This window comes from Cygnus olor, chromosome 17 (assembly GCF_009769625.2).
Source record: "Cygnus olor isolate bCygOlo1 chromosome 17, bCygOlo1.pri.v2, whole genome shotgun sequence".
Lineage (NCBI taxonomy): Eukaryota > Metazoa > Chordata > Aves > Anseriformes > Anatidae > Cygnus > Cygnus olor.
In genome coordinates, this window is record NC_049185.1 from 5,238,045 (window position 1) to 5,260,110 (window position 22,066).

The 22,066-nt window shown below is 46.1% G+C and overlaps 1 protein-coding gene across 2 annotated transcripts; it reads right to left on the reverse strand.

Moving 5' to 3' along the window:
• Positions 1-1,967: 1,967 nt before the first annotated feature.
• GGT5 (gamma-glutamyltransferase 5) lies at positions 1,968-21,793 on the reverse strand. 2 transcript variants are annotated; one of them, XM_040577698.1, is made up of 12 exons: positions 21,418-21,793; positions 12,256-12,386; positions 10,656-10,750; positions 9,927-10,129; positions 9,198-9,355; positions 8,628-8,777; positions 8,085-8,218; positions 6,673-6,875; positions 6,134-6,225; positions 5,228-5,337; positions 4,616-4,723; positions 1,968-4,389 (listed from the first exon to the last, which is right to left on the reverse strand). In XM_040577698.1, the coding sequence occupies exons 1-12, from the start codon at positions 21,576-21,578 to the stop codon at positions 4,243-4,245; spliced, it is 1,692 nt and encodes a 563-aa protein (XP_040433632.1). In that variant the 5' UTR covers positions 21,579-21,793; the 3' UTR covers positions 1,968-4,242. The 2 variants fall into 2 exon arrangements, with proteins under 2 accessions (XP_040433632.1, XP_040433633.1); XM_040577699.1 differs by having other exon boundaries at positions 9,927-10,116; positions 10,667-10,750; positions 21,418-21,791.
• Positions 21,794-22,066: the final 273 nt, after the last annotated feature.

Consider the following 22,066-nt stretch of genomic DNA (forward strand, 5'->3'; position numbering starts at 1 on the left):
TGTCATTGGCGTACTTGCTGAGGGCAGACACTATTCCCTCATCAAGGTCGTCGATGAAGATGTTGAACAAGACCGGACCCAGCACCGACCCCTGGGGACCCCTTTGGTGTTCGCCTACCAGCATGGACTATCATATCATATATCAGATGAGATAAACTTAGCCTGAGATCAAAAAATGAGTGTTCCCAGATGTTCGCACACTCTAGGGATGTTTATGAAATCTTGGAAACACAGGTGACAGTAAATGATCTCATCTATGTGCCTCGTTGAAACTTCCTGTCAATTTGTAAGAACTGTATTGAGGGGAAAAAAAAAAAAGACTTTAGGCATCATGCACCCTCTCTTTCCCAATAGTTTCTGGAATTGAGGCGAGTCTAGTTTCAAGGTATAAAGTGATAGCTAGGTAGACCATGGTTAAATCAAAGGTTTATGACTCTGAGATACATATTTGCTTGTAACACTCCCACCAAACAAGTGGCTTTTACCAAAAGTACCCTGGGATGTGCACTGTGCTCCTTTTTCCTGAGCTATTACTGATGAGGATGTGTTCAGTGGAGCTAAGACAATGATTGTTAACAATGTGGTCATTGTGTTCCTGGAAGAATGAGTTTGGTTTGTGGCCAGACCTGTACACTTTGTTTCACTGAACTGTGACTTTTCCAATTCTTGTAGTTCTAGGATGGGTGTTAGTGGCAGGCTGCATTTTAAATCCACTTTGCAGGGCATTTTAGGAAACTTAGATACAAGTTCATGTATGGAGCAGCATCAGCCGTAGTTTGTTGAAAATTCTTGGCCCTTTGAACCCAGGACCAGCTGAGCTCTTTCTTGATCAAGTGATATCTGAGGAATAAGCAAATAAAATTATTGCATAGCAAAATAAGTTATTGAAACTTTACACTCACTACAGTTAGTCTGATGTACAACAGAAAAAGCATGTGCTCCGAAACTGGGCTGTTTTCTGGGAAATGACTGTTGGACAAACATGCATTCTGAAACAAGTGTAACTGCTGCTGGGCTGCTTCTAACAGTTCACTGTACAGAAGTCATACTTTCCTTCCTGAATTTATGAGATCTAGTCAGAAAACTTCTCTGTTATAAATAACCTATTTTACACAACTTCCCTTCTGGAGACCTCAGCTACTACCACAGCTAAAAACACTTCTGCTTTAAACAACTCTCATAAATGCATTTGAATTCTTTACTGGATTTTTTTTTATTTAACATATCACCACAAAGGACTGATTTATAAAACTAAACAGGACTGAGGCTTGCCCTTGCATCCTTTACTTTTTAAAGCAAACTACCCTGTGCTGTAGTATTTACATCTCATTGGACGTACTTGTGCACAGGGCATGCACATCTGCCTCCTGCTTTGATTCCACATTCTACTGCTTACGCTGCATTGAGGCTCTCTCTGTGCATCTGAGTGGTTCATACTGTAAACCAGATTGTGCATTGCAGGCCATTCAATGTGTCTAAATGTTTCAGGCACAAGAAAAGACTTCTTCCTGCTTGTCTCCCAGCCCTTTGAATGTAACTGCCCCTTCTGCTTCTGAGCAGAGACCTAATGTCTAAATGTAAGCTGCCAGATATAATGCAGGGTGTGGAGAACGGGACATGTCACTTCAACTGGTTCCAGTGGATTTGAAAAGGAGCTGTAGTGCTTCAAGGCAATCCAGAGCATACCTGAGGGAGTTCATCTCCTTCACCTGTTCTGTGGACCAATCATACCAGTTTCCACAGGCCCATCCAGCCTCTGGCAAGGGCTACATGGAAGTGCCGAAACCAAGCTGCAAGAGACAAGTGGCATATGCAGTCTTCTGCACGGTTCTTCAATTTCTCCAGCAGCTTATTGATTCTCCTGGATGAACAGCTCTTACTGCTGGAAGCACCTGTGTGAAAGTACTCTCTCAAACAACTGCTTGTGTGCTAAGCTAGGCAACAGTTTTAGAAGAGAAATTTCCAGACAGGTTTAAAAACACTTTATTAAAAATATAATTTAAAAACTTCATTAGAAAATAGAGCATCTGTACAATGGTGCTTTAAAAATCCATATAAGTTGACTAAGTAGAAAAATAATGCTCTCCTGTTGGCGTCAGCTTGAATGGAGAGGGACCAAGCTGGCCGACTCTGGACTGTTGCTGGGAGACAAGTTTCAGCAGCACTGAGGAGGCGGCAGGGCAAGAGCAGAGGTGCTGCGGGTGGTACAAATGCTCACCATCACCACATGTTTTGCTAGTGAGGCTGCCAGGAGTGGAAGTCTCTGCTACAGTGAGAGATTCGCACACTCGTTTCTTTCTGTCTTGCAAAAGAAAGTGGTGATAGGCTTTAAAACTGCTTATTTGGCTCAGTTTCAATGCTAATAGCAAAGTAGTGAAATTGCAGTGAGTGCTGGTCTACAGATAATATTCCCATGTCTTTGTGGTGAGAAATAGCTGTGCTAGTAGTGCACTGGAAAGGTGATGATAGGCTGCATAAGCTGGATTACTGAGGTGTGTTTTACCCTTTGGTATGTCAGAACTGAAGGGAATTAGGAAGCCCAGTTACTTTATGGCTTGTTTTCTCTGGCAGTGAAAAATGATGGAGCACAGGCCATGGCTCTGCCCTGAAACCTACTGAGGAAGGAAGAACCACTAGCCAGGCCATTCTTGGTTGCTTTTTGTAAGCTCTAAGTACAGTTGGTCTAGCTAGAAATAACTACAGATCATGCTAAAGCCAACATCTGGTCTAGCTAGTCTGTGTGGTTCTGAAATGTGAGCTCTACATGTTGTCTGGTACCCATAAGCATTTCCCCTGTAACAGCTCTGCAGTTGGGGTGCTATTTCTGACAACAGAACAAATGCATCCAGGAACTGGTAGCTGAGGTAAAGGAGTCATTAATGAAAGTAGAAAATTTAGGCAAATTATGTAAATTGAATATGGCTAAAAAAAAATACCCCCTCCAAATGAACAAAAATTGTATACAGAAGAAGCTTATTTGTTTGTCTACTAGGAATACTACGGGCCACGTGGGAGGTGAGAACAAACATGCAGAAGGGGACGGCTCTGCTAGTGCCCTCTGACATTGTCTCTGTCTCTTAAATAGCTGTAGTATTTCATCCTTGTAATCTTTAGGGAACAGTCGAGACTAGTTGTGGTAAACAAGGAGTTGGAGCACCTCCTTAGGCCATGGGAGAAGAGTGTTTTGAGACTGTTTGATAGCACGGCACCACTTCTCAACAGTCCTGGTGTTTGCCTGGCCAGGCAAAGCTCATGGCTACAAAAGAAGTATTCAGATTATTTATCCTTTGCATTTTGTAGTTATAAAGCTTCCAAAAACAGCACATTTTTTCCACTGCTATCCTCACCTGCCTTCCCAAACAAGTTATTTTCTGCAGGCATTGAGGAGGAAGAACTGGCGCAGAATGGGCCTCCCCTCACCATAGGAAGAGGTGCCTTCGGGGAGCTAAGCTGAGGCCTGTCCCTCCCAGGAGCACCAAATTCACATTGCCCCGTGGGAGGCTTATTCTCAAGGTCACCAGTACACAGAGTTGAATGGAGCTTCAGCACAGTTACTCAGAGCTCATGGCATCCATCGCTTCCTCAAGGCAGAGTATGCATAGCAGAAGGCTTGTGTTATGGTGCACAGATTTCATCTGCCACCTTTGGGAAAAGTAGGGGCTCCTCTGGATGGGAAAACCAAAAGGATAGTGTGGCATTTTGCTCTCTTCCCATTCCAAACCCACTCTCGAAGTCTGGATGCATACAATTTTATAATCCTGATCCTACAGACACTTCTTATAATCCTTACAACCAAAATAGTTACTTCATATTGTTGAGCTCCAGTAGTAGGAAGCTTAGCATGGCAACAGCCTGAAAGAAACCAACTCTGCTCTGCAGCAGGAATGGAAGATACAGCTGGATCATTTCGCAGTGTTCCCAGTGAGTTTTGGACCAAGTTTCCTTTTGCACCTTCTATTATCTTATTCTGAACAGCTGATCTGCTCATGAGAAATATTGTTCTGTATATTGTGTAAGTAATGGAGTGTGTAGCTCTAAACAAGGCTGGCTAACCTGTCCTTGTATTGCCTGAGGGTGACTTGCAGTCTCCTGGAGCTAGGTGTAATCACAAGTTTGCCCACACTTTGGCAGGCATGCTGATGGGAACAGGCAATATTGGCATGTCCAAGCCAAAGCATGTTCTCAAAGTAGTTATCTCCTGTGGGTTTGACTAGAATACAGGAACTGTGGTGGGATTTCTTGCTAATAACCAGCCGACTTCCCCAGCTTCCTTTTATCAGAGTAAGCAGCGATACATTTTCCTTCCTTTGAAATTCCCTGCACAACATTCAGTGCAAATTCATCTTTCCTTTCTTTGTGTCCTCTTCTCAGCAGGCCATTCCTAACATCCTGTGGGGAGTAGAGCAGAGAAAATGGAGTGAATGGGGCATAGGTCTGAGGTCTTTGTTCTGCCGGGTATGGAAATGAAGGATGTGTTTACAGGGTCAGGTTGAGGGAGATTCAAGCACGAAGGCGGTTAGCTAGAAGCAAAATACAGATTATTGAGGAGAGTTACAGAAGCTAGCTCCTTCCCATCAGATGGAGAAGACAACAGGATCCAAACAAGGCCACTCACCTCACTGAAGTGTTCCTCAAACGAGATGTTGCCATTGTTAATATGCATGATGGGAGAAGAAATGGCGTGTTCCAAGTCGTAGCCAAACCACAGCTTGTTTATAATAGCCTGCAATGAAACAAATCCCACACTCACTGGAGATACTGAATAAAAACCTGGGTCACATGTTGTCCTCCTCCACACTGGTGTAAATCCAGACCAAATCCTGCCAGAAGGATTGTGCAAACTTAGACTATAAGAAGTCCCTCTAGCCCCAGTATCCTCTCTTCATGGTGACCAACAGTAGAAAAAGCAGGTGGGACTGACCATGGCTGGAAGTCTGGGATAGCTGAAAGAGGTGGTGGCTGCTGTGGGTTCTCCCACCTCCTCCATTCCTGTTCCCTCCTGATGGAAGTACAATAATACAACAGCAGAGCTGAACCTACCCCTGCATTTGCCACAGAAATGCTAAAAGCAAGAAGGTGAGGAGAGAATGAGTCTGCAGTAGGCTCTCTTCACTGTGGCCTTCTACTTAGCAGTACTAACAGCAGCAAAATAATTTATTTTGTTAAGTTTTGTGTGTGTTCTGCTTGCTTGGTGAAAGGTGTTACTATGCAGTACCTGTTCACTCACCATAGCAGTAGCGCTGATAATCCGGGCCCCACCTGCTCCTCCAATCACCAGCATGTCTCCCGTCTTGGAGATGAGAATAGAAGGCACCATTGCTGAGGGAGGCCTCTCTCCTAGAGCAGAAGCAGAAAGTCTTATTTCTCCCATGTGGCTGGTGAGAGCACTGGAGGGACACACAGGTTTATCTACCTCATTCTTCTTGCATTCCCCACAAAAAACCATGCTACTGCTCATTCCTCAAGAAGTCCACGTTTTCCAGAAATATAAATTCCTTGTGCTGAGACCCCATCTCACAAGAAACTGCCCCTTTATGGTACAGGCTAAATAGGAAACACCTCTTGGTGCACAACAGCGCACCCTGCATGTACTCAGGTCTAGCTGTAGCTCATTCGACGCAGATAAGGAACAATTAGCAGCAATTGTCCATTGCAGTACTGATGTCCTTTTTCTTTGCAAACCCAAGGGAGCTTGCATCAAGGACAGCTTATTTCACAAAGCACTTTCTCTGTACTGTGCTACAGAACTCAGTGTAAGCCTTTCCTGACTGTGCATGTAACTGCAGTTTTTCATAGAAAGGCCTAAAAATTAGGATGTTTGTCTTAATAGTGGTTTCTTTACTTGTTCCGTCCCTTACCTGTCCATCCATGAATAGCTTCTGCAATTTGTCTTTAAATCTCTGCTTTCCCTCATCAGAAGCCAAAACTCACAGTTTCATGTAAGTGCATAAGTGAGTAGACACAGACACACTACAGGACTTAATCCTTTGTTAGTCTGAAACAAATTTGCTCTCATACAACCTTAGGGGAAAAAAAAAAGTACCTACAGTTTGTAGATAGTCCCTGCCCAGTCTCCTGCCCTGATTCTCCATCTCCTGGCCTTGTGTTTTATGTTGAAGTTCAGAATGCTCACCTGGCTTAATGTTTCTGTTCACTATGCAGAAATCAGCAAGCTCATTATTTAAAATGATCCCAGTTTGGTTAGAATACACAAAGGAGCCAAACCTGCAGGGAGGAAGGAAGTAGCCTTTCAGTGACCAGTGCTCACCCATTGTGGATGATACTAGACAAACGTGCCACATCTTGCGTTATCCCTCCTTTTTGCCAGCCTGCAGCCACCTTAATTAAGGTGTCCGAAAGGTATTTGTGCTGCTGTACTGGAGCCAGAGATAATCTCTCTGTAACCCGTAGATGTGGGGATTTGCCCAACCCACAGAGCTTGGCAAGTTACATGTTTGTCAATTGTGATATTGCCTTGGGCTGATTCCGACAGACCTTCACTGTCACATGAAAAAAGCATTCACAAGCAAGAAACTGCCTAAAGCGGTAAAGCCCAAGGGTTGGTGGGTTTTGTTTGTTTTGTTTTTCTGTTAAGCAGCCCTTGCAGAAACCCTGTGAGCCTAATACAAGACCTATGTTACTGAAGTAAACACCAGCTCCCTGGCTACTCACGGGTAGTTGATGGTGCTGGTGGCAGACACAGCACTGCCATCTGCAGCAAGCACAGAGATGTGGCTTGTGCCCATACTTTTGTATCTGTGGTTGTAGATGGACTCCCACAAGTTGTAATAGTTGAGTGGATGGTCACCACAAGCATCTATTTTGCTTCTGACATGCTCAGCGGTCTTGTCAGACAGCAGTGTCTCCACGGTCACCTGCAATCACAGCAAGGACACTGAGTCAGCATCGCAAAAGCACAAGCATGTCTGTCTTTGGACACATAGGAGCCTGGGGGATTCAGCTCCAAGGTCAAAGCTCTAAGGCCTACACTGGCAGTGTTTAGCTCTAGTTTGAATTCTCAGGCCAGTCTTGTCACAGAAATTGAAATGAACTTGATACTAAGGCACCTCATCACTGATGTGACCATGTGCACGTTCTTTATCAGGCAAGTGAGCACCAGCCTACCATGGAACAGAAACTGCAGCCAAAGCAAACAGCCTAACCCTACCTCTGCCTTGTTATCGTGGTTTTGGCTAGGATAGAGTTAACTTCCTTCATACAGGCTCATATGATGATGTGTTTTGGATTTTTGATGAAAACAGTGTTGATAACACAGCAACGTTTTTAGTTGTTACATAGTGCTTACACAGAGTCAAGGACTTTTCTGCTTCTCTTGCTGCCCTGCCAGCAGTAGGCTGGGAGGGGACACAGCCAGGGCAGCTGGCCAAAACTAGTCAAAGGAATATTCCATACCATGTGATGTCGTGCTCAGCAATAAAAGCTGGGGAAAAGAGGAATGGGGGGGGGGGGGGGGGGGACACTCAGCGTGATGGCGCTTGCCTTCCCAAGAAACCATTACATGTGATGAGCCCTGCTTTCCTGGAAGTGGCTGAACAGCTGTCTGCTAATGGGAAGTGGTGAATGAATTCCTTGTTTCGCTTTGCTTGCACACACAACTTTCACTTTACCTAGGAAACTGTTTTATCTCAACCTACGAGTCCTTGCGCTTTTATATGTCTGATTCTCTCCCTCATCCCACTTGTGGAAAGTGAGTGCATGTCTCTGTGGTACTTAGCTGCCTGCAGGAGTTAAACCACAACACTTGGCCAGCTGAGCAATGTTACTTGACTAACAGTTCTAAGGAATTTCTTTCCTTCTGTGTCTGCGAAGAACAAGGGTGTCAGAGCATCACTTGTTTCTGTAGCATTGTACTGGCAGGCATGATAGTCTGGACAATAGGTAGCTTTCTTGACGGCTTACCACATAGGTTAAAATGAGTTTGTGACAATGCAGATTTTGAAAACAAAAAACAAACAAAAAAAACAGTGTAGAAGACTGCTTCTCTGTCAAGCAGTGCAGAAGAGGCTGCCAGTGCTGTGCGTGTCTGTGGCTACTCCCTACTCCTGTGCACTTTACCAGCTCACCTGAGCATCGGAGAAGGCTGGGTCACTCATATGGGGTCTCAGCATATTGCTGAACTTCAAGGTCTCTGCAATGAGGTGGTAGGTTTCTTCCTTATCCTTGGGTGTTGCCAGTGATGCTTCATTAAATTTATACGCTAAAGAGGAGGATGAATTCATTTGGTTAACAGATGCACAGTAATGTTTCTTCAGGAATTTTATAAAATGTTTAAATGAACCTTGTTTTCCCATCCTAGTTCTTACCAAGTGTCCCCTACACTTTAGCAGGATGTGGGCAGAAATAACCGAGTGCTACTTTCCATTGTGACTTCAATTCTTCTTGAAGTCTTGAGAAATCGGGTATCCTTTGGCCTTTGTAGCAGCTATGGTGATGCTGACACACTGTAAGAACGAGCCAGCTCATCATCCTGCTGCATAGCATGATCATACTGCTACTTTGGGGCCCTCTCCAGCTCACCAACACCCTTTCTGCCTAATATTTTTTTACTGCTCCTAATCAATGCTCTTTGCAAACCTCTTGCAGTGCCTTTTCTCTTAAGAATTTACCTTCCAGTATCTTGAGGATAAACAGGAGCACAGCACCTCCCATGGGCGGTCGAGGAGAAAACACCGTGGTGCTATTGTTCAGGGTAATGTTCAGAGCTGAGGACACTTCTGCTTTGTATGCCTTAAGGTCCTCCATTGAGAGAATGGACCCTTCAGTGGAAAACCAGAGGAACAGCTGGCATTAGCATGTTAACAGACACTTCTAGTAGGTACTGTGGGGATATTATCAGGGCCTTGGTAAGGTTTCTAAAGAGCCATCCCTGTATATTCTGAGTTTCTTCCACCAAGCACAACGTCTTCACATGTCCTCAGCTACTGCCAAACCCCAGGACATCACAAAGCCTAAGGGAACTGGAGAAGCCAGTGCATGCATACTATGGGTAAGTGTGTGGCTCTCATACCTTCTTCTGGGCCTGAATTACAACAGCTAGGGGAAGGTGGCCCCTTCCCATGCCAGGTATCACTCCAAGTGACAAGTAAATGGCATGTGTTAGCTATCCCCGAGTACCTCCTCACTGTTAGACAATTGCTGGGGCCTGTCTGTTCGTATTAAATAGAGCTGTTACCTACCAGCCTTCTTGATGTCCTCCACCAGGGCCTGTCCTATCTGTCCCTCATAAAATGCTGTAGCTCCATTTTCTGCCACAGCTCTCAGTGTCTGCTGCAGTGCTGGCCACCTGAAGGTCTCTCCACGGGTCAAAAACCTTTGACCATCACATATCAATGGGCTGTTAAAGGAGAACATCCATCAGTTTACAGCATGTGCTTAGTCTCTTCCCAGTGCCAGACTCACTTTCCTATCCAAGGCTGATTCGGCTTATGTATTTTGTATACTTTCCAAGCTAGTGCTATGCTGTCGTCTATATGGAGAAAAATGCTTCTCAACTGATTCCTACCCAGAACACCAGGCACATTTTACCCTAGACAAAGTTTCCTCCATGGGACTAACACTTTGACCCTGGCTTCTCCGAATGAGTGCCAGCTGCAGGACCCTGCTGTCAGGGAAAAATTTCCATACAGATGGAGGCAGGCGACATCCATCCAGCTCCTCCTCATGAGGAGATGGGCTTAGCAGAAAGGTTTGCTATGCCAAGCCACTCTAAACTGGAAAACAAAAAAGGTAAAAAAAAGTTGTTGACAGTAAAAGATTTCCAAAAGAACATTTCCGTTATTCTCTCTGTCCATAGCAAGTATTTACTGGGCAGCCGCTGCAGCAGCAGCCTGCGCTCCGTGTCAGAGGAAAGATCTGAGCTGGGGGAACAGTGGTCCTTACACTTGAGTTTAATTCAGGAGTCTTACCACAGGTTTCGTCCGGGTTTGGAGAACCATGGGTGATGGATCATTTTGTCCATAACTGGAGAAATAACAAGTGGCTCTGAAAGGAGCTTGATGGTTGGTTCAAACAGAGCTTTCCATGGCAAGCGGCCATATCGTTTATGGGCTTCTTCATACCCACGAATTTCTCCTGGTACAGCAATCCATTGGGAACCTGAAGAGTAGAACTGCAGCGTCACACCTAGTAAGTCACTGGCCTGTTGGTTTCACCTCTCTAAAAGCATGTCAGTGGAAGTGTGGATTTACAGAGGCAGAACTAAGTCTGCTATAAGTCCTTATCTCAACCTGTGAGTTTTTTCTTTCTTTCCAGCATATTTTCTTCTTCCCCTTTTCTTCTAAGGAGGAGGAGTGAGAGAGTGGTTGTGGTGGAGTTCAGCTGCCCAGCAAGGTAAAACCATCACAAACTGCTGGGAAATGAGTGTTTTGGGAAACCTGATCTTGAAATGTAGACTTCCTATGAAGAGTAATTACATAGTGATTTCTCCTCGTGCTCTGCTCCCCACTCCCTTGGTGGCGCCAGTGTGCCAATTTTACTACTAAACAGGAATTTTATGGACTTCATTTTTTGTCTTTTTCAAAAAATCAGTCCAGGAAGAACACGGGTAACTGAACAGGACTTCAGACAAACAGCAAGGTCCCCAGTTCCCCCACCCTGAGTTCTGTGCCCCCACCACACACTGCGGGCACACAGACCTGTTTCTTACCGATGGGTAAAGAACAGCCAGACAACAAAACACGAGCAAACCCTTGTGGGACTGTTTCACGGGCATTGATCACCTCAACTGTTCCTAGAAAAAGAGAATGGAGAAATGCATAACAGACTCTTCCTGAAGGCAGGTGACCATCATGCGTTGGGTCAGCTCAGCAGACTGACCAGTGCCTGCCTAGAGACACCGAAGGTACAAGGACAAGGCCAGTGCCTGTGTCCAAGCAGCTGGGACATGCTGCTTCATGGCTGACTTGCAGTTTCCTGCACTTCTTCTACAGGTGGGATGTGTCAGAGACAAAACATGAGCCTCATGCTTCTTGGATGGCTATTTTCCAAGAGATGGCAAGGCAAGGTTATCATGTTTGTAACCTCTGTGTATCAGGAAACTTGAAAGGAAAAAAGAAACGCTCAATATATACTTGTATTTCGCATCTAACCTAATTGTTTCTCCTCCTTCTCTGCCTTCTATCTCTCTTTTTCTGTCTCAGGCCACAGAGCCAGCTGTGTTGCAGGAATCCATGGTGCTACTGTACCAAGCACATGAGCCATGCATGGCCATGCAAGGCTCTGTGCAGCAGCATAATTCAGGTAGCAGAAGAGAAGGGTTGTTGATAGGAGGAGAAGTTACATGGCTCTGCCAAAAGAAAAAAAAAAAAAAAAAAAAAAGGTGCTTTGCCAAATTATGCTATTGCTTAAGATAAACCCAAGAATTTCTACTCGTGACTCTCTGATACTATTTGGAAAGGTTTTTAAAACTACGATATTGTTACTGTGCCCATTGTTGATTTGGCTATCAACATCTATAAGCTCTGGGGGCTTGTAGTAGCCAAGGCAGTTTAAAAACAACAACAACAAAACATTAAAAACATAAAAGCAGGAACACAATAACACTAGGGGTTAAGGCAAACATAGAAAGGCTTCCAGCAGGCCCTGCAAATTGCTAGATTTTGATTTCCAAAGGGAAGATGCATCTCATGGGGCAGGAAGCCTCAGTGCTGCTGTGGGGAGTCTAACCCACGCCAGTGATGGCAGTGTGAGGTGCTCCCCCCCGGCAGCTGGTGCTGCCTGAGCTGCTGGTGCAGGACGAAGCTCTGAAATCCCAGCCAAGGGCTGAGCCAAGGCAGCGACAGCCCCAGGCTGCTGCCTGCTCTGCCAGCACACGCGCCTCTCCCTGCTCCCATCTGCCTCCATGGCAGTGCTCCCCCCAAGTGGCAGCTCAGAGCGCACCGTTCACACCTTGCTGCACTGGTCAGATACATGACACTGAAATATAATTTCCTTGCGAGGTGAAGAAGGGACAAAGTCATTTCATTTGAAATCCAAAGCTCCTTCCCCACCACCACATGTTCTCGCTGTGAGCAGCTGCACTCTTCAGTCTTGCTCTGCTTATGGAAAGCTCTCAGGATAGCTCCTGTAATCAGTGCTTTGGGTTAAGAGCAAAAGCACATTTTGTGTGGTTTTCAGTGGAGCTTTTATATAATAAAAAAAAATCTCTCAGAGAACATGAAGGATTCTGACTTCTCCATGGCAGCTAGGTGTCTGCAGAAGACGAGGCACCATGGATCATCCAGGGCTGGCCCATACCTGTGCTGGCATTATAGATAGTAAATACGACCCCGCCACCCAGGCCCGAACTCTGAGGGTTCATCACCGACGTGCAGATCAAACCAGCGATGGCAGCATCCACAGCTGTGCCTCCACTTTTCAGGATGTCCCTGTGGTAGAAAGGGAGGAAAAAAAGACAACTGACAAGAGCAGCCAGAGTTTGGAGAAAGCTGTCGATATCTACGTGGGGCTGGAGAGCGTGGAAAAGAGCATTCCACTGTGGGAGCGGGAAAGAAAACTTAGTGGGAAGGAACAGAGAGTCTCCAGGAGGAAAGAGTAGCTGGTGCCACAGCTGCACAAGGCTGGTCTTCCTATGGGCAAGGAGTCATGGGACAGAGGGAACTGCATCCACTCCCAAATGCTCTTGACAAAAGGGGAAAGGAAGTTGCTCCCAGACATGGGAGGACATGCACTGCAGAGGGAAGAGCCTTCCACATGCTGGAAGCCAAACAACTCATTTCCGGCTCCACACCTACCGTCCCCACTAAAAAGGCATATGCTGGTCAACAGGCCAGGGGCTCAGAAGCAGGAGTGATGGATCTGTGTGAAGGAAACTCCTGAGACTCAACATCTCAGCATAAAATTGAAGCCTTACTTGATTGCTCCCACAATGTGTCTTCCTGGGCTTATGCGATATCAGCACAAAAATCCCCTCTCCCTCCCCACAGATCCACAAATCAAAAACCAACAAACAAACAAAAAAACAACAACAGCAACATCAAAAAAACACCAAACAAGCAGAAAAAAAAGGTTTCTGCCTAGGCAAAGCCACACCAAAGACCACACATGGGATTAAGGCAGCCTCATGCAGTTGTTCCTGCTAGAGAAACGTGTCTCAACAAACTGTCCTTCAAGGGCAACCATTAAAAAAAAATCTTTTCCTTGCAGTGGAAATGGAGTGGGGTGGGGTTTCCTCATGCAGCCTGCCAGTAGCCAGCCCTGCTATTTGCTAGGAAGGTTTCTGACTGCTCGGGTTGAAGTATTGCTTAGATAAGACAAAGCCAGAAGGGAAAGTGGACTAGTTCATTAACCGGAGAGTAACTGCTCCCAGAGGCTGTGACAAGAACAAAGGGCACACACAGGCACTGCTGTTTATTTTACAGCCATTGATATCTTTGGGACCTGCAGGCGCTGTGAACAGGATGCTGCCCACAGACAGACTGATTGTGCCTTTCCTTTGTTTAAGTGCCCTTGGAACAGCTGCCTGCAAGGAAATGGCATGTGGAGAAATGGGAAGAAATGAAACTGTAGGGAACCACGGGGCTTTCTGTTTGTGTTTCTGAACAGCTTTCAACCTCCTAGCAGCAAGCTGCTCCCTGGCTGTCGCCCTGAAAATGGTGACTGAGGCTCAGGGCTATGCCGCAGAAGGCCCTGGAAGCGTGTTAGAAAGCTGGGGAAAGAGTGGAGAGGAGAAGGACCACTACATGGGCCCAGGACAGTGCTCCCCAGAGCCCACAGGTTATGCCCATATGCCTGCTACACTGCTACTCCAAAGGGTGGCAACAATTAATATATTCATTTAATATTTGTGCACCTAGATGGCCTGTTTCCAGCCTCTAGATTATGCTAAAATCATGTGGTGTTCCCAAACGCTTGTTTAGTGTGGGCTAAATACCCTTTAACTACGGCAAATGTAGTGCCATATGTACAAAGCATTACAAACCTGAGTTTCTTAACATGAGCTTATCCATGCTCCTTCCCTCCAACATTCCCACTTAGAAACAGAGCCAGAATAGCACAAGCTAGGTAAACTCCAGGTTGCAGCTGTGCCTTTGGCTCTCACTGAGATCAGTGAGGACAGAAGAGGTGCTAGTCTCAGCAGAAAAGGTTTGTCTGGCTGCTAAAGAAAGTAGCAGGCTTCCAAGTAGCTAAGACCTGGACTGTAACTGCCATTGGTGAAAGGGACACAAAATCCCCCAGAGCATCAAGGAGCAAGTGAGAGACGACATTCACTGGCCAGTGGACTTCAGCAGCACTGCCAGCATGGACACATCCTGCCTGGCACGGCCCAGGCAAATCAAGTGCTTATTTATTAGCTCTGAATTGCTCCATCCTGCCAGCTGACCCGATAGTTTTCAGATGGGTCGTGCCCAAGATGTGGCTTTGTGAGTGCCTCAGGACGACAGAAAGCGGGAGGTGGTCTTTATTGTTCCTTTTTCCTTGTGCAGTGGAGCCCTGATTCTTGGCTGTGACTCCTTGGTGTTACCGCAATACAGAGCGGAAACAACACCAGCAGGCAACACAGGGACACCTTTTCACAGAAAAGCAAAGCATGTTTTGCTTTGTTCTTGGTCACTAGCCCTCACTAAGCACACTCTGCAGTATAAACATGATGACAAGAAAAACAGAATTTCCAGATGATCTGAAAGTGCCTTATATTCCTGTCTACTGCGGAACAACTGTTTGTCACTGTCACCTCTGGCAGCAGATACCACATCTAAAAATGTGCACTCAGGCCTATTTCTTGCCCAAGGGAAGGAGGCTTTCCAGGTGCCTGCTGCATTTCAGCAAGCCCCATGGGACGGAGAGCTGTGACTTCCCACCCGCTAGCACAGAGTGCAGAACCTGAGAACATCTCAGTATGGGATGGGCTGTGGGATGCTGGGCTTGCTCCTTTGCCAGCAAGCCCCATTCCCCATAGAAAGCTGAGATTTCTTCCCCAAACTAGGCATTATATTGGCTCCCCACAGTCTAGCAGGAAGCGTGTCCAGCACCACGTTACACAGACACATCCGGGAGAGCTCACACCCCACTGATGTTTCCCAGACTCTGGGGAGATGCATGTGCCTGACAAGTTTGTCACTCACATCTCAGCACTCCTGGGTCCCACAGCACAGAAGAGATAAGGAAAAAGAAGCCTAACAGATCAGAAGCCACTGATCCCAGCAAGGGTAAAGCCAAATCCCGGTCACAGTTATTAAAAAGACTTCTTTTGAGCTGCTTTGCTCTTCTACCTGTGAAGCCTGGTATGTGTCCCCATGATCAAAGCGGAGTCCAGGGCCCACAGCCACACTCTGCTACCTGCGGACTGGACCCCAGTCTCAGCAGCTTCCCATTCCCCCTCCAGCCTCTCTGATGACTGAAAGACAAGGAAAAATGCTCTCTGAGCTGGTTCTTGGCATATCACACTCAGCTTCCCATGTCTGCACTCAGCCAGAGCTCTGCCACTTACTTGGAAGTGATGCCTGGGGAATTTAGGGCCATTATGTCTTTCTCAGCCTGCCAGAATGGTGGAGTACCCCCTGTCCCATTCAGTTGCTTCCTTTATTTGGATCACTGCTACAATTAGTTTAATTATAATGCAAAACCCCAGAGAGACACATAACCCTTCAAGCAAAGAAGTCTGGTACCTTATCAGGTATCTCTAGAGACATCTTAGCACTACAGCTGACAAGATCTGATAACAATGCATTTTGTCCAATATCCTTCCTGCCACATAGTTTCAGCTTTAGGGTTTGGCCATTAACAGTGTTTTCCTAAAGATAGGAGCAGAAATGGTGTTTCCTTAAAGAAGAGGATGTTAACAACCAGGTCCAGCTCCAGCAGCACTGAAACAATGCTTCACCTGCCCAGGAAGGGTGAATACTGGTACTTTCCTCACACCCCCCTCGCAAGAAAGATGAGCATTGCTGGGCTGTAGACCAAGTCTGCAGTTCTGCTCAGCTAGAAGGAGCCCTGAAGCCATATTAAATGCACTTTAAATGCTTAAGTTTTAAATTATATATATATTTTTCTCTCTACTAAAGAAAGCTGGGGGCTGGGATGAGACCATCCATTAATTACATCAGAGTTGCCTGCCTAAGATTTATGAAGAGCAAAAGCAACAGCTGTTTCTATGAAAAAGGGGCCAGCTGCCAATTTAAAGTGATTAAAACACAAGAAGAAGGGAAAGCAAATCCTTTGGGATATAAAGATTTTTCAGAAATGCTGCTGGGCCATCACTGAACAGGATTTTTGCAGCAGATCCTCTTCCTTGAATAGTGTCCCAGGAAACAAACATTTTCTGACTGTTACGTTCTCACCCTCCCACCGCGTGGCCCCCCCCAGGCGGGTCTCTGTTCCAGAGGAAGCCAGTTCCCAGGGCTCGTGCTAGGCTGCGCTAGAGAAGTGGGACCAGAGGTGGCTGCTGGGCCAGGTCAGGTCAGCTCGCCTCTCTGCACCAAATACTACTGCTGGGAATGAGCACTTTTCCTAAATTTCTCTGTGGCCTCATGCTGGCTCTTGCTTCTGCCATTTGGGAAACAAATGGATGCAGAGCAGTGGCTGGCAGAGTTCAAACAGTGTATTGATAGGGTATATAAAGCTTTTTGCATGGTTGATGGAAAAAGCCTCCTCCATTGCCAGGTGGAAACAAGAGGCTCAGAGCTGGAGGTGAAGGTGGGTTTGGGTATGACTTGCTGCCAGGGCAATTGCCTCCTGCCTCCTCATGGCTTCTTGACATGAGGACGAATTACCGAGGCACACTCACCAGTTGCATAATATTGCTTTCAGTCCCCAGTCTCTAGCAGTAAAACCATCTGCAGCAAAAGGCCCGACCTCATTCAGCACTGGGAATCATGAGCCAATAGCAAGTCTAGAACAGGACCTGCCAACAAGAATGATGACGCTGGAGGCTTGCCAAGATTGCTCACTTTCTGCACGAAGCCAAAAGGGTTGCATAAAAATTTCAGAAAGCCCAACCTTACATAGCCCTGGGATATACAAACACCATCTCCAGAGAGAGAAAACCCAAACCTCAAGATGACAACTGAGCACAAATTAAGAAAAAGCAGCAAACGGGAGCGGGGAATTTGTTCCACGCTCTCCTTCTTGTACTAATGAATTAGAGCTACAAGGTTCCCTCAAGCACCTTGAGGTGTCTTCCCCAACCCATCATCCCACTCATTAAAAGACACTATTGCTCTTAGAGCAAGAGGTTCAGTTCTCAATAAACTCAATTAAAAGCTCTGTAAAGAGAGCACAAAAATTCCGTCTTAAATGGCAGCCACTTAAGCCAATGCAGATCATGTAATGCCCCAGAAATTTCATTACTGCTAATGACAACTCACTGCAAATTGGACAGCAGAATATGTGGGTTGGGTTTCATTTTTTGTAAAGGAAATAAGATTTTGATTAAATAAAAAAAAATGGAAGTAGGTTAAAGACTAGGTGCTGTTTTTAACTTGCGAAACTTCAGACACTGTACCAGTGTGATTGGTTTTGTGCTCGTCCTGCACTGGAAATTCTCTGAGCATCCCCCACATGGATTTCTGGGGGCTAGGGGGGATTTGCAGGATGAAAGGGGTGGCTGGGGGCCAGCCCGGGGGGCTGGCAGAGAGAGGGTCTGCAGGCTCTGTGCAGGAAAGCAGGGACAAAGCAGCGCTGTTGACTCTCTCTCTACTTTTGCCTTTAGGGACTGGTTGAAATTATTCCTGCTCTCATCAGTGGGGCAGGCAGGCTGACAGGTTCAATTATGACATGTGGTTTTCATTTGACTAAAGCTTTACCATATCCAAGCCACGAAGCCTGAATTTTTTCCCATGGTGCTGTGGAGGCTGCTCTTTTCCTTTATGTATGTTTCTGCTAAAAGCATTCAGTAATTACCAAAAATGAGATTGAGGAAATGTGTTGTTTTGCTATTTTACTTATTTTTAAACTCCTCTAGAAAGTTTGTTAGAAAGCTCTGGAGTGTGCATGCACAAAGGCAGCAGTGGTCTGTTTCCAGTTCAAACAATTCACGCTAATTTGGCAAAGCTGGTTGCCTTGAGGAAAAAAAAAAAAAAAAAGAAACTTCATAGTTTTTATTTTAGATATATGTGGGTGTATTATATGCATATAATGTGTATATATGTATATGGTCAACAATGAATTACCCAGCTTTGGTAGATTAATTCTCTTGTGATTTCTCAGCAATTATAGTGGAAATGAGCCTGTTCCATCCTGGACCAGCAGGGGTTGAGCACAGCTTCCCCCCCCCCCAAAAAAAAAAAATGCTTATCATGATTTTGGGTCCCAGAAAAAAAAATAGGGAAATGATTATTACCCTTGGTAGTCAGTGCTCCCCAGACAAGACCAGCAAAGAGATATGCCATGTACTGCCTCAAACATAGAGGACATGGGAGAGGAGTGAGGTGGCTGAGCTGCAGAGACAGGACTGGCGTGGAAGAAAGCCTGTATGGTTGAAAAATTTGGGAGCAGAGGTGAGTGGGGTGGGTGTACAAGTTGGTAGGATGAGAGGAGCAAAAATAGTGACTGCCCAGGCTCCAACACCAGCTCAGGGAGAGGGATACATGTGGGAAGGAGCAGCCACAGAGCTGGGCGTGAGGCAATTGGGCAGAAGAGAGCAGCAGCACAGGTAGCAAAGGGCCCAGCATGGACTCAGGAATGGCTGTACAGGTCCCTGTTGTTGTTGTGCCAGCAGGAATCTCAACAATCATGATTGTTCTCCTAACTCCCCAACTCTTTACATCAGTCCAAGTCCAAAGAGACGGTGTAAAAACTTGCAAATGTTTGCATAGTTGCAGAAAGAGTGAAGACCTAAATACAGTTCTTAGTAAGAAAAACCCCAAATTAATTATTTCTTCTTGCTTCCTCCCTCATGATTTTGAGAGTTTACATATTTCTGAACAGAAGAGTCAACAGTGCTGTTTAAATCTCAGAAGCACTCAACTGACTGTCTGGGCAGTGTCTAGGAAGGCGCTGGGGCTGAGCACAGAGGGATGCGTGGCTTTGCCCCACTCTCGCTTTGTTGCGGAAGTGGGAAATGAAGTGGGAGTGCCCAGGTGGCAATAGAAGGGCCTGGTGGCTAAGAAATACAGCCACTGAGAAACTGGATTTTATTGCTTCTGCTGCGACAAAATTCCTGTGTGAGGCTGAAATCTTGTTCAGCCAATATTAAGGAGGAGGACACTCTGTGCTCCCCATCTGGCGTTCCCATGCAGAGCCATGGGGCAGGCCTGCAGAAGCCCTCACCCCACAGCCACAGGGGATGTCACTGACAGATGTATGCTGAGCACTGCGTGCTGCTCTGAAAGGCAGAAACCATGGTCAAAGCAACTCTCACGTAGCATCCACGCAGTGTTATTTCTGTGCTAGGCTTCCTTGCTTATACAGCTGAGATAACATCATTTTCTCCCCCACTGCTGTGAGAATTAATTTAGTGGTGACTATCGTGAGATAGCTGAGACATACAGATATAACACCACAGAAAGGCCTGGGAGAAAATGAACAAGACCACACACCGTACAGAGCATGCAGTACACTTCCCCCAAAGAAAAGATGTCCTTTCCTTGTAAGCTACCACTGTGGGCCAATGGGGACAAAGAAAGAAATAGGACAGTAACAGAAGTGCAGATGTTATACAAAGCTTCTGATCCCAAGCTCTGCTGCAGATGAACATATACGAACCGTTTTCTTTTTATTATGGTCCATTGAAGAAACAACAACAGACAGCTCAAGCTGGGAGAAGAGCACATAAATTTGGTTTATTCCAAGTGTAAGGACACCATTAAATGAGCACAAATGTTTCCAAGAAAGTCTGAACGTGCAAAGCAGGAGCACAGCAGTGTAAAAGCAGAGTAGAGCTAACCAGCAAGCAGAAGATGTGTCTAGAGCCAAGGTGAAGGAGAAGAATGGTCTTGGCTCGGGAGATCCAGAGCACTTGGCAGGACAGGCAGAGAGAGCTGATCTATTTGGAGCAGCGGGATGTGATGTTCAGGCTGGGGAGAAGGAGAAAAATTGTGTGATGGGAAGTTGGGGCAAGGAGAGAATTTTGCGGGGATCATTGGCAAACTATCTGTAGAGAAGCTAAGGTGGTCTGTCAGACCAGAGGGACTCCACAGACCTTTCCAGCACATGTGCAGAAGGTGCAGCTACAGCGATGGCTGAGGCTACAGAAGCAGGTGGAGCTTCCTGCAGAGAGAAAGGAAGGAGACAGATGACAGCCCAGCAGCAGTAGCCAGGTAGCCAAAGCATCTCAGTTGTTGATCTGATCACAGATTTCTGTGGCTCTCACTTCAGTGCCCTCCAGCTGATTCTACACTGCTTCAAGTTAAAAACTGCAATAGCTGCAAACTATGCTGCAATTTCTCCAGCAGATTGAGTAGTCTGATAGTTTTCTTTTATTACTACTGATTTAAAAGATCCTTCTTCTTTCCTCTGAGGAACTAATTTGTGGTGTAGCATAAAAAAAAATCTCATTTCTTGACATACATACAGCCACAATACACAGCTACTCACAACTTCTGTGTCAGCATGTCACTGCACAAACCACACATGGAACATGGCAAGTGTGGTGCAAAGACACTGGCTCTTGACTCACTCCTCCAGCCTCAAGGCAGAGCACACAGCTCCAGCATCCATGTAGCTTGTGAAGGTTTACGTTCCTTCCTTCTACTTTCATGTATGCAAGTGTTTAAGAATTGAAGCAACAGCACTAGTAAAGTAATAACATAAGAGTTAAAATGTTTGAGAGAAAAGTTGTTATACAAACTGAAGTGTTGCAACCTGGGCAGCTGGAGGATTTTCTTACATCTACGTCCTTCCTTCCAAGCAACGTAAGTATGTCTTTTGTACTTATGCTGTCTCAGCTGACTTTCAATTAAACCTACTCTTTGTTTTCCAATACAGTGTATTTCCTGATAGCAGATATACCTGCTGCAGGCTTCGGTCCAGAAGTGCACACCCTAGGGTCTGGGCTGCCCAATCCCCTTTACTCACCCAGTGTGCCTGCTTTCCTCGCCTCTGCTGAAGCCTGGCTGCAGCTCTCTGCGAGCTCCTCTCACTTCTTCCTTAGATGATTTCTAAGCCACTTATCCAACCAACTTACCACCATGAAGTAATCAGTTAATTTCCTGTTTCCCCTGTTAAAAACAACCTTGCATCTGTACACTATAAATATTTGTACCTTCCCAAAGGCCACGTACGTGACATTAGATATTTAAGATAAGCATCAGCTGCAGATGCAGGTCTCCATCTGCTCCCTGAGCTGCTCTACTGCCGACAGAAAGCGTCCAGGGAGCAGCATTGCTCCTCAGCCCCATGGGTGGGGATGAGGCAGAAACCCAGCTCGTTCCCATAGTCAGCACGTGTGCCTGTCTGCCAGTCTGAGCCCACAACGTACACAACGGGTAAAGTGACAAACTGAGAGGTCCGTGTACATACCGGCCGATGTCAGAGCAGGTCTCGGTGTCAGCAGCCACGGCACCGTGCAGGTAGTGCTGAGGACCGCACTTGGGTTGAGTCAGGATGACCACGAGCACAACCACCAGTGCCAGCACCCCGAGGGTCAGCAGCACCAGGCAACAGATCCTTCCTGTAGACATGTCTGTTCCTACGCCGCCGCAGGCAGCCGGGATGCTTCAACTCCTTTTGCAAAGGCGCCTGCTTTGCTCAGGGTGGAAGTAGAGCGGCTGTGGGTGGGAGGTCTCACTGAAGTGGGCTCTGCCCCCTGTGACTGAGAATTATATTTTTTAAGATTAAAAAACAATAAGAAGGAAATGGTGTACTTCTTCTGTCCTGCTCTGACATGTGAGAATCTTTTCACTCCCTTTTATAAACTAAACTTTTTCTGGCAAATCCCCCTGCCTTTTTTTTTTTTTTTTTAAGTCTCTGATGAAAACGTTTAACACATTCACTGCTGGTGCACTTCAGAGTGAAATCTCCACGCTGCTTATTGGCTTCAGGCAGCCTTCCTGCCTTCACATTCTTGCCACATAGAGCAAACTACAAAGCAAAGGCAGCCTACATGGTGAATCACAGCATCAATCATACATTGCACACAGGGTACTTTCTTTCTGTCAGATTACTCAAA